This window comes from Chionomys nivalis, chromosome 3 (genome assembly GCF_950005125.1).
Source record: "Chionomys nivalis chromosome 3, mChiNiv1.1, whole genome shotgun sequence".
NCBI classification, from domain to species: Eukaryota; Metazoa; Chordata; class Mammalia; order Rodentia; family Cricetidae; genus Chionomys; species Chionomys nivalis.
Window position 1 is genome coordinate 124597830 of NC_080088.1, and position 12055 is coordinate 124609884.

Genomic DNA, 12055 nt, shown 5'->3' on the forward strand with positions numbered 1-12055 from the left:
AGGACATCTGATATATATGACCTCCGTGGAAGGGTCATTCGACCCCCGCACTGACTGGTTTGTGTGTCATCTTGACACAAGCTAGAGTCATGAGAGGAGGGAGCCTCAGCTGAGGAAAAGCCTCAGTGAGATCCAGCTGTAAACAGGCATTTTCTCATTTAGTGATCAACTGGGGAGGGCCCAGCCCATGGTGGGTGGTCTCATCCTTTAGGCTGGGGGTCCTGGGTGCTATAAGGAAGCAGGCTGAGCAAGCCATGGAGAGCAAGTCAGTAAGCAGCCTCCTTCCTGCCCTGTTTGGGTTCCTGTCCTGACTTCCTTTGGTAATAAACAGTAATGTGGAAGTATAAGCTGAATTAACCCTTTCCTCCCCAACATGCTTACTGGTCATGGTGTTCTGCTACACCAACAGAACCCTAACTAAGACAACTCCCAAAGGGATCGAGACCCACAGGTTGAGAACTACTGCTCTAAGGAATCAACACCTGGGTTCCCAAAGATGAGCACGGGTCACTTCTGTACCCCCTTTTCTTTGGGTGCTGCTTTAGGTCAGGCCAAGGCTTGTGCATCTGTGACCTACGTTTAAGTATCAGCAGACATGGAAACCACATGTTAGGCTTACAGCTTCCTTAAAATGAGGCTGGCCGGACCCACAGGTCACACTCCCATGCAGGGACAGGGGGAGGAGCTGCCTAGGAACTGACTCAGGCGGCAATGCCCTCCACTCCCTGCAGCCCAGACACCTGGATGTGGACCCAGGCATCACCCACTCCTCACTCCCCATCCTACTAGACGCTGCCCCCTACTGTGTGCACGATCCTGCACTAGAAACAGGCCTGAGATGTGACCCACCTCACATCAAGGGTGTGGCGTCTGCAAAATGTGTCTCAAGTCAGCAATACTATTTCCAAACCCACAAGGCTCTCACTGTGGGCTGGCCAGAGCGCCCTCGCTCCCAATACACATTCCTTTCAGAAATAAAAACATATCCCCCCTTTCAATAGAAAGGCGTCATTGTGAAAATAAATGTGGCCAGAACCACCAGCATGGAGGGCCGCAGAGCAGCCCTGATGCCAGGCTCAAGCACCAGAAACTGCCCCAAGGTCGAGGGGAAGTGGCAGAATGGCACACGTGCCAGCTAGTGAGCTCCGTGGGCAGAGTCAACAGGGTCAAGGAAAAGCCTGGTCTGAGAGGCAGAGAACAAAGCAGACAGGGAAAAAAAGTAACTTGGGCCGGGGAGATGGCTCAGTAGGTAAAGACACTTGAGGCAGAGCATGGGGACCTGGGCTCCATCCCAGGGAAAAAGAGAACTGACCACAAGTGAGCATCACAACACACACACACACACACAATAAATGAATGTTAAAAACAACAACAACAAAAATAAAACCCCACAGTGTATTGGTTAGAGCATCTCCACTCTGCCCTCTGGTGGACATTCCTGGTTAAGGTTAATCTCATTAGAAGGCTGAGGGGAAACAGAAAACTCAGTCAGAAAGGGCGGCCAACACCAAGTAAAACCTGATCCTGCAGGGCACAGAGCCCTTCCAACAGGTCTGAGCTCCAGCTGGGGCACATACACGCCATCTAAATCACCTCACTTCACCTTGCCTCAGTTTCCCCAAGCATCAATCCTACTAGAAACTTATGAGTCTCAGCACCACAGTGTATGAGTTTAAGCCTTCCTGCCCTGGCTGGGCCTGGCCCCTCCCACCAGCTCTTGATGCACAGTCTTGAGGGACTTGAGGGACGGGGCTGCAAAGCTAGATTTGGGAACCCTGGGTAGCCAGGGTGACTCAGGGGTCGAGCGAAAATGAGCTGAAATCTGTTTTCAGAAATCCACCCACCCACCACATCCAACACCCCACACACTTTGTCCCACCAAGGGCCTAGCTGTGACAATCCATGCTGGCCATTCCCCTGGCCCTATGGAATGGCCTCCTTTCCCACCGCTCCTGGTTCCTTCAACTTGTCTGTTAAGACTGGGCAGAAGTCATAGTGCCCTGACATCCAAGTCATGGAAGGACTCAAGTGGTCTCCTTCCATGGGGTGGGCAACCTGTGTGTGTTTCCTCTTGATCCAGGCTCTCCCTCAAACAAATACATATGGGGCCCGGGTCCCAGAGGCAGGCCATTCCAATTTGAGGGGAGGAAGAGGTAACAAACAGATGGGAAACCTGCAGCCACGTAAAGATTAGTGTGGATGGGGGTTGTGGAGCTACTAAAACCACAAACTGGCATTTGCTTTTAAAAATATCTCCCAAGAACTTGTGAGCTTGAACACCTGTTCCACCCGGTGCTAGTGAGCTTGAACACCTGGTCTCCCAGGTGCTAGTGAGCTTCAACACCTGGTCTCCCAGGTGCTAGTAAGCTTGAACACCTAGTCCACCCTGGTGCTAGTGAGCTTCAACACCTGGTCCACCCCATGTGCTCATGAGCTGGAACACCTGGTCCCCCCATGTGTTCATGAGCTGGAACACCTGGTCTCCCCAGGTGCTTGTGAGCTGGAACACCTGGTCCCCCCAGGTGCTCATGAGCTGGAACACATGGTCCCCCCAGGTACTCATGAGCTGAAACACCCAGTCCCCCCAGGTGCTCGTGAACTTGGATACTTGGTCCTCAGATGATGGCACTGTTTTACAAGGTTGTGAACCTTTGGGATGTGGGCTGAGCTGGCCAGCAGGCCTTGACGGTCACACCTGCCTCTAGCTCCAATATAGTTCTACTTCCTGTCTAAGGCTATGAAGTAAAGAGCCCTGGCCAGTGGCTCCACTGTCATGGGTGGAGCAAGTCTCACCACTAAACCTTTCCTCCCATAAGGCTCAAGCCAGAATAGACCTTCCAGCCTACAGTTGCTGCTGCTAGGCATTTTACTCAACAACAACAAGTCATTAATAATACAAATGGGCTGATAAAAATGGTAGGGATGCTGATGAGAAGAACCCTAGTGTGGAAACCACCCATGTGTCCATCAGTCTACAAATGGCTGAATAAATGGGACATTTATGGAACAGAATACTATTCGGCCATAGAAATGAACAAGGTACTTGTTCATGATATTGCATGCATGAAACTCGAAGCCATTCCATGTGGGGTAGCCAGTCCCAAGAGTCCCTGCTAGGCCATCCCATCTGTGTGGGCCTTGGAGTGCAGGCAGGTATGCCCAGAGAGCAGACTCATGAGGGGAGGGAGAAGGGAGCGGCTGCTGGTGTGTGTGGGTTTCCTGCGGGGAAGGTGACAGTTTCTACACTGCATTGTTGTGATGCTTTAGAACTCTGAGCAGTCAAAGCTACTAAAGTTTAGAAGGCGCCTTTAATCCCAGCACTCAGGAGGTAGAGGTAAGGGGATCTCTGAATTCAAGGCTAGCCCGATCTACAGAATGAGTTCCTGGACAACCAGGCCACACAGAGAAACCCTGTCTCAAAACAAACAAACAAAAAACTGTTGACGTTTAAACAGACAAACTATACAGTTATTTTTTAAAGTGACAGGCAGGTCTGACTCAGGTCTGTAATCCCATCTGCTCAAGAGACTGAGACAGGAGGATGAACAGATGAAGACATGTCTGGGTTACCAGGTGAGTTCAAGACAAGTAAAACCTTGTGTCTCAAACTGAAAAGCTGGGGCTTGTAGATGCTCAGCAGGTAGAGAGCTTGCTGTGTAGGTGTGAAAATCCAGGTATGTATCCCCAGGACCTTGTGAAAAGCCATATGTGGGGTCCTGAAACCCGAGCAAAGTCGGGGGTCAGACACAGGAGGGCTCATCCTGCCACAGACATTCTGATGTCCCATCTGTGACTATGGGCATGGGCATCAGAAGGCTGAAAAGCTCATGAGATCTCAATGCATACAAGGCTCAGATGTCCCTGCCCTGGACAAGAGCCCAGCCCCATGTCCAGGGGGGCAGAAGAGACAAAAGAATACAGTGGACTGAGACATACATATGATAAACCCAGGCAAGGACTCTTGAAGTGCTTCTGAGATTTGGAGAATCATCAGGAGAGTCTCCAAGACGCCATTTGGGGCACGTTCGCTCATAGGTGCATTGAGTTGTATGTGTGTGTGTGTGTGTGTGTGTGTGTGTATCTGTATGTATCTCATCACATATGCTGCTGAAACAGGGTTAGCAAACATTTGACACTCTGATCTCTGCCTTCCCGGATCCATGAAGACATCACTAATGGATTATAGCATCATCTCCCCTGGTCCAGTATGTATGGCCTCAAAGTCCTTAGGCATGGTCCAACAACTGGAATTGACTCTTGGCATAAAGCTGTTTTCCACCTTGTCTAAGCAGGAAGCAGAAGCCAAAACTGGAATCTTCCACAGCATTTTCAGTTCTTCAACTCAAGCGTTCCACGAAACACTGTCAGGCAGTGTTCTGCGGTGTCTGAACGTTAAGAGAGCTGGGAGAGACCACTGCAAGCCTGTCAAGGGATGGGGACAGCTGGAAATCCATACACTGTAGGCGGGGAGGCACCAGGTACAGCCACTGCAGCCACGTCCTGCGCACATGCAGCCCGACTCCCAGCAATGCTATAGCTCGGGTGTACAGTGAGCACCAGCCATCAGGAGGCTACAATGGAGTGCCTGAAGATTAGGAACTGCCCCAGACTGTAACAGATGCAAATGCATGCTCCCAACAGAGCAGAGCACCTGACAGAACAGAGGGCAGGACAAGTCCTGACTGTGGCGGCCACAGGATGCATGCAGACCTGGCACTACCTGGGGCAGGACAGAGATGGGGTTCACGGCACAGAAATGCACTTGTGTCTGTTAGCAATGAGTGGACCCACAGCCATACCATACACCTGCAGAGCACCAAGGCCAGGACTAGATACTATCTAGAAGTCACCTGTCAATGGGAAGAAAGCAAGCCAGGGCCAAGTTGGACATTCTGGGCTAACCCACCATCAGTGAGGAATCTTGGACCCTATGGGTCAAGAAGGAGATATAGGCGCTGGAGAAATGGCTCAGTGGTTAAGGTTGTTTATTGTTCTTATGAAGGACTAGAGTTTGGGTCCCAGCACCCAAGTGAGGCAGTTCAGAACTGCATGTAACTCCAGTTCAAGGGGCTTTGGCGCCCTCTTTTGGCCCCTTAAGGCACTGCACTCATGTGCAAATACATCCCTCCCCACACATAATTTAAAAAATATAAATCTTTTTTTTAAAGAATGGGACATAGACACACTTGCATCCTGGACCATCTGGTTCAGAGCACACACTCTGCCATCCTCCCGCTGGCTCTCACACGCAATCTGTCATGGAAGTTTCCAGGCAGGTTAACTGAGGAGGCTTTCCATGGGCATGTCTCTCTACAACAACCCTTCCTCCCACTCATCACCAGCCCCACACTGTCTGATTAGTGGAGAGCCCAGGCTGGTCATGTGACATCACCTGGGAACAGAACCCACAAGTCTGGACCTCCTCCCAGCAGAGGCCATTGTGCCTACCCACCAGGGAGGTGTGCCCAAGCCAAGTGACAAGGTCCCCACCAGGGCAGCTTGTCAAACAGAGCATGTGCACCTGGATTCCTGAGGGCAGGTGATCACTGGATGGGTTCTGGGCCCCTGGGAGCCGACAAAGCCCTGTGGGCATTGCTGGTGCTGCTGAAAGCTGAGGATACAAAGGAAGGATCTACAAGCCAGGCTTCTACACCGTGTGTCCTGGTGCAGCCACCTCCCTGCCTTGAGCCTCAGGTTTAGAATCTCTAAGCAGGGGTCTCTCTGCCACCTTAGGATAAAGGAAGTCCCTTAGAAAAGAGCCAGGTCACATGCTGAGCAGGCATCATGGGGCAATGCTTGGGGCTAACCTCTAGTTTCCACATGTGCACACACATGCACACACACACACACACACACAACTACTTTGTTTACCCAACTTGACTACATCTGGAATTTACTAAAATCCAAGCAACTGGGCACACCTGTAAAGGATTTTTCTTAATTAAATCATTCAAAGTGGGAAGACCCAACTTTAAATCTGATCTTTTGGGATGGGAAGATTCACCTTTAGGGCTGGAGAGATGGCTCAGTGGTTAAGAGCACTGGCTGCTCTTCCAGAGGTCCTGAGTTCAATTCCCAGCAACCACATGGTGGCTCACAGCCATCTGTACTGAGATCTGGTGCCCTCTTCTGTCCTGCAGGCACACACGGAAGGAATGTTGTATACATAATAATAAATAAATCTTTTTTTAAAAAATCCACCTTTAATCTGGGCCACACCTGCTAAAGCCTGTCTTTTTAAAGGACAAAGAAGAAGGAAGCTTGCTCTCTGCCTGAGTGCCCTCCTTTTTGCTGGCAAGTCCATTCCTTCACTAGCATTAGAGTCTTTGTGATTCCAGTGTGTAAAAGACCAGCAGAGACATCCAGCCTCATGGACTGAACAACTACTGGGTTCTTGGGCTTTCCATTGGCAGACAGCCATTGTTGGACAAGGTGAACCACAGCCCATGAGCCATTCTAATAAATCCCATTACATATGTATGTCTGAGAGAGTGATTCTTTACGTTCTGCTCCTCTAGAGAACCCTGATTAATACAGCTCTTATCCTGCCATCAAGGGTCACCCTCTCCACTGGCTCATTCACCATTGTTATCACCATCATAATCATCAAACTAAAGAAGTCCCAAGTGCTGTGGGACAATGGTCTTGTACCATGTAAAGATTTGTCACTTGTATTGGTTTAATAAAACACTGATTGGCCAGTATCCAAGCAGGAAGTATGGGTGAGGCAACCAGACTAGGAGAATTCTGGGAAGAGGAAAGGTAGAGACACAGTCGCAAGACAGATGCAGAGGAAGCAAGATGAGAATGCCCTACTGAAAAAAGGTACCAAGCCACATAGTTAAACATAGACAAGAATTATGGGTGAACTTAAGTCGTAAGAGCTAGTTAGTAATAAGCCTGAGCAATAAGCCAAACAGTTTATAATTAATATAAGCCTCGTTGTGTTTATTTGTGACTGAACGACTGGAGGACCCAGCAGGACAGAAACTTCTGTCTATACCCAAGACCTTTGCTTCTGCCTGACACCCTCCTCTGATCCTTCTACAGGCCCCACCCATAGTCACTTCCTCAAAGAGGCCCTTGCTGACCACCTGACAAGAAAGAGCCCCTGCACCCCTCTCCCCAACCCCTACCCTGGCTCCTTACACTGGGTTATTTTCTTCACGGTGTTTGGTAACATCCAGATGTCTCCTTTCTGAGCCTGGCCAGTGGTTACATATTTGGTTCCCACACTGTGCACACACCATAGAAGCACCACAAAGGCTAGGGTGTAGTTCAGTTGGCAGAGTGTCACCTTGGCATCTACCAGGCTCTACCACCCATAGACAGTGCAGGGAGGCACACACCTGTAACCCAGAATTCAGAAGGCAGGAACAGGTGAAGAATGTTCAAGGTCATCTTTGGCTACATAAAGAGTTTGAGGCCAGTCTGGGCTACATGAAATAAAAACAAAACTCCTAAAAGAATGAAGATACGTGACCCTAGATGAGCAAGCAACAGCAGGAAGTTACGGACAAACAAGGACAGACTGACAGCCAACATTCAACAGATAGACTGACAGTCAGCATTCATCAGACAGACTAGCAGCCAACGTTCTCCAGACAGACTAACAGCCAATGTCCACCAGGCTTCCCCAACCATCTCAGGAGAACTCACAGATGTCACCAATCCCCAAGCCTCATCTGAAAGGACATCCTAATCAAATTGGGTCCTCACTGTGGGCCTCAGTTTCCCCATTTCTACAGAGTTGAACAGAAGGGGAGAAGGAGAGGGAGAGGATGGGGAAGGTAAAAGGAGGAAAGGGGGCTCCTCAACCAAAGCATTAATGAGGAGTCCTCATTTGCTCTGAGACCAAACCAGCTCCATCCCACAGGAGAAACTGAGTCCCCAGAGGCCACAGTTCGTCCCACAGCAGAAACTGTGTCCCAGAGGTCACAGTTCCGTCCCACAGGAGAAACTGAGTCCCCAGAGGCCACAGCTCCATCCCATAGGAGAAACTGAGTCCCCAGAGGCCACAGCAGCTGAAGCTTGTCTTTCCTTTCAGATGCTCCAGGTCGACCAGTCCATCACAGGCTATGGGAGGAGTCAGGAGGGGGTTGGACACCCACTGCCTCCTTGTGGCTGCTTCCTAACACTGCAGGCATGAGATCAGAGACCAGTTCTGCAGGGTTGAGTCCTGGTCCTTCCTTCAGTCTGCAGTCTGCAGGAGGGGAGGTCCCACATGCCTCAGGCAGGGCACAGGGGCCTCAGAGCCAGAACAGAGGAGTCAAGGAAAGCCATCCAGGACTCTAGGGACAAAGTCTTCTTGATGGCACAGCGGAAAGAGGAGCCTGCAGCAAGGAGGCCTCCTGCAGGCCAGAGACTGCAGACAGATTCCAGACCTTTTCTCCTCATAACCTTCGCCTTCACAGGTACACACACAAGTTTACACTGGATCAGATAAGGGAGGCGGTGCCACCAGAGAGGGACTAGAGACAAGGGTATCTGAGGAAGGGAACTTTAAGAGATGGTCAAGTGTCACATGCCTGTAAGGCTGCCACCGGCATCTAGGCACAAGGGCTACTCCCAGGGCCACTCAGTAGATGACCGTCCCACCGGCCACACACCCTGTTACTCCACCCCTACAATAACAGCAAATATGCCCATTTTACAGCTGAAGTCTCTCTAGACCACGGACGTGGGAAGGTATGGGAGGCGGGACTCGAGCCCACCTGGGCCACAGCTACCCTGGGCCGCGCCTTCAGGGCACCTTCCGAGCAAGGAGAGAACTCGTCCATTTACAGACCACACACAGAAATCAACCAAATCACCAGGGGAGCCTGGGTCCCAGCTCCGAAGGTCAGAAGTTTCCCAAGAAACTGGTCCTTTTCCCAGGTCCTTCTTAAGACAACATGGAAGTTGAGAGAAGAAAAGTCGGCCAAAGAGACATAGCCAACAACCTGCAGCCAGGCAGTGTGGCGGCGTGTCTGCTGGGTGCTTGGAACCGTGCCAAGTCCCTCCTGTGTCACCTCCTTAGAGCCCACACCAGCCACGTGAAGTAGGGGTTCTTCTCTGCCTGCTGCATGAACAGGGACAGAGGATACATGTGTATGGTGATCGTGGGCCCCGCAAGTCTGGAGCTGGCTTTCTACAGCCTCCTAATGTCCCCCATGGGTGCATTTTCTCTGGCCTGGCTCCCTCCGGATTCAACTCCATTCTTAAATCAGCACTGACACAGGAATCGCTAACCCAGCTTTCCCTGCTGAGAAAATCAAAGGGTGCAGACACTAAACTCTCAAAACCTCAAGGCTGTTGAAAAGACTCAGCTCTGCAACTCAAACCCAAGACTTTCACCAGCCTCTGTGGCCAGCTGCAGAGCCCCTAGTGCCAAAACCCCGAAAGCAGCGAGGGTTTCCCAAGCACAGAGGGTCTGGTAACCCAGTCCCCAGCTGGTCACCCTTTGCCAGGCAGCTGTCAACCTGAACCCTCCACACACATTCACAGAACCTTCCAACACAGACCAAGCCTGTGAGCCCCTCTCCAGCGGTACGACTGTCACTCACCACAAAGGGTCCACTCTTCTTGTCCTTGCAAAAGCTGTGACTTCGCCTGGGGACAGAGGCAATGGGGCACACCTGCCGGACAGGCTGCTGGCCGTCCTGCTCCAGGTTCTGCGGAGGCACCTGAGATAGAGAACACAAGGAAAGAATTTTAGTGGGAACCCCTGTTCACAGGACAGGTGTGCACAGCATCAGAAACCCCCACTGTCATGGTCATGGGTAACATGAGGGTAGCAGGTCTTGGGCCCAAGTGGCCCATTTCACAGCTGCATGACCTCAACCATGTGGGAACAAACAATATTAACAGCTTCAAGGGGAAACAGAACCTGCACGACATGGTCCAGCCACCAGGGGGCGGCATGCCTGGTTTATGGGCCTGGCCCACTGGGCCTCCAGTTTGCAAGCCAGTCACTGCCCATGTTGATCGTGTGGTCCTATTTTGAACATCTTCACCGAGGACATGTAGTCTGAATTCCTCTCAGCTACACACTGGGGAACCTATCACAGCCTAGCACACCCAGGAGTCCAGAAAGTGCTACCTGCCACTCTCTACACAGATAAGCCAGCAGGCCCAGAGGGGCAGGTTAATGACACACAGCATCAGGAAGGGCGAGGCTAGCCCCTGCCCCTCATCCCTATTCTTGACTCCCTAGACCTCCCTTGGCCTGCTGTCTCTTCCTGGCTACTTGCTCACATCCCTTGAGCACCCTAATCCTGCACTGGGCCTTCTCTTCTGCTTCTGTGTTCTTTCTGCTGGGCTCATTTCCATGCCCCAGTGGCATTAAATAAATCCCACCTACATGACAGTCCAGCCTGTTGGTGCCGGTCTTGAAGGCCAATCTAGACTACGGTGTAAGAACCTCAATACCTGATGAAAAGTATAAAATGTACCGAACTGAGATGAGGAACAGCAAAGAGTTCCAGGCTGATACTTTTTTATCTTCAAACAGACCCTGTGTCCTGAAATTAAAGGCTCCTGTGGCAGCCCTGGACATGAGTGCAGCTACTGAAGGATGCTCTATGGGTGGATTACACACCAAACTCTTGCCATGGTAAAAATTAAGTAAATTCCTATACAACAAACAAACAAAAAGAAAACAAAAACAAACAAACCAAACTCTGGACCAAAACTAGGGCAAAAGAGAACAAGATCTTAATGGAGAAGCTGAAAGCAGAAAACGTAAAAGGGAACAAGCCTCGTATTAGCCAGTGGCTTTCAAGACACTGCACAAAAACACAAGTAACAAGGAGAAAAGGACTTGGTCAACCCAAAAACACGTGTGCTTAAAGAACACCATGACGACAGTGAAGAATCCACCCACAGACAGGAAGAGAGGTGTCAGCCATCTTATTCCCACAACATATAAAGAGCAACGGCAACTCAACAACAAGGAAACAAGTCAATGGAAAATAAAGCAGGATCCAAACAGTAATTACTCCAAAGAATTATACCAACAGCCAAGTGAGCAACAGAATGACACCAGGCTAAGGAGAGTCATCAGGAGCAGAGGAGAGCCATGGCTACCAAGTCCTCGGCTTGCCCAGACGACAGGCAGATGAGGGGGGCTTATAAAATGCAGGACTTCCTGGGGTGACAAGGACTGTGTCTGAAAGAACACGGATGAAACACACACTCCCGCAAGGCTGCCCTGGGTCCCCAGGACAAGCCCGCCTGGGCTGGGCGTCTGCACCATAGCTCCCACCTCCTGCCCAGATCCTGGATGGCCTAGGTCTGTCTGGTCATTCAGATGGCTCCTTTCCAGACAGTTCCCCACCATCCCAGCACTATCTTCTGCCTGCCAGGACCTGGCTTCACTTGCTCACTGGCTTCAGGTTGCTGGTACCTGGGCAGTCACTAGAATGTTCTACGGGACCAAAGCAATCACGCAAGCTTGGACACGGCCAGGGCAACAGAGACATCAGATCTGAATCTAATTTAAACTAAATAACACACAAACAGTACCTGCCACGCCACCTGAGCAGCGAGCAGCTTCAAATATAGCTTCTTCTATTCCTCTCCTGCCATCCTCCTGCCTCAGCTACCAGAATGATGGTACAACAGGCATGCCTCACCATGCCTGGCTGAAACATTCCTTTTTTATAAATGAATACTATTCCACTATAGGGCTATACCACATTTTATCTTCCCAAGGACCTTTTCTGAGAAGGGGTCATACGCAGCCCAGGCGGAACTCTGGAAGATGACCCAGACACATGTCACCCTGCCTGACCAGCACATTTGCTCCATGAACACTGAGCAGAAGCCCAAGCTCTAAAAGGCATTATATGATTTTTTAACGTGCATTTATTATTACTGCGTGGATATGATATGAGAGGGTGGGGGCATGTGTGCCATGGGCGTGTGTGGGGTCAGGAGTCCATCCTCTCCCTCCACCTTTCCAAGGGTTGCAAGGATCAACTCCAGGTCCCCAGGCTCACCTTATGAGTCACCCCACCAGCCCCTTCCTGTTTCCATGTCCAGAGCAGAGCTCTGTACAGTCAGTTCTCGCCTT

At 50.7% G+C, this 12055-nt stretch overlaps 1 protein-coding gene across 2 annotated transcripts in view; it reads right to left on the reverse strand.

Moving 5' to 3' along the window:
- The window catches only part of LOC130871655 (uncharacterized protein KIAA1671-like), a 76037-nt gene that overhangs the window by 17181 nt on the left and 46801 nt on the right, over positions 1–12055 (reverse strand). For both annotated transcript variants that reach the window (XM_057765196.1, XM_057765197.1), the window contains exon 6: positions 9546–9665. In XM_057765196.1, coding sequence (XP_057621179.1) covers positions 9546–9665 — 120 coding nt within the window. The remainder of the gene's footprint in view (positions 1–9545; positions 9666–12055) is intronic.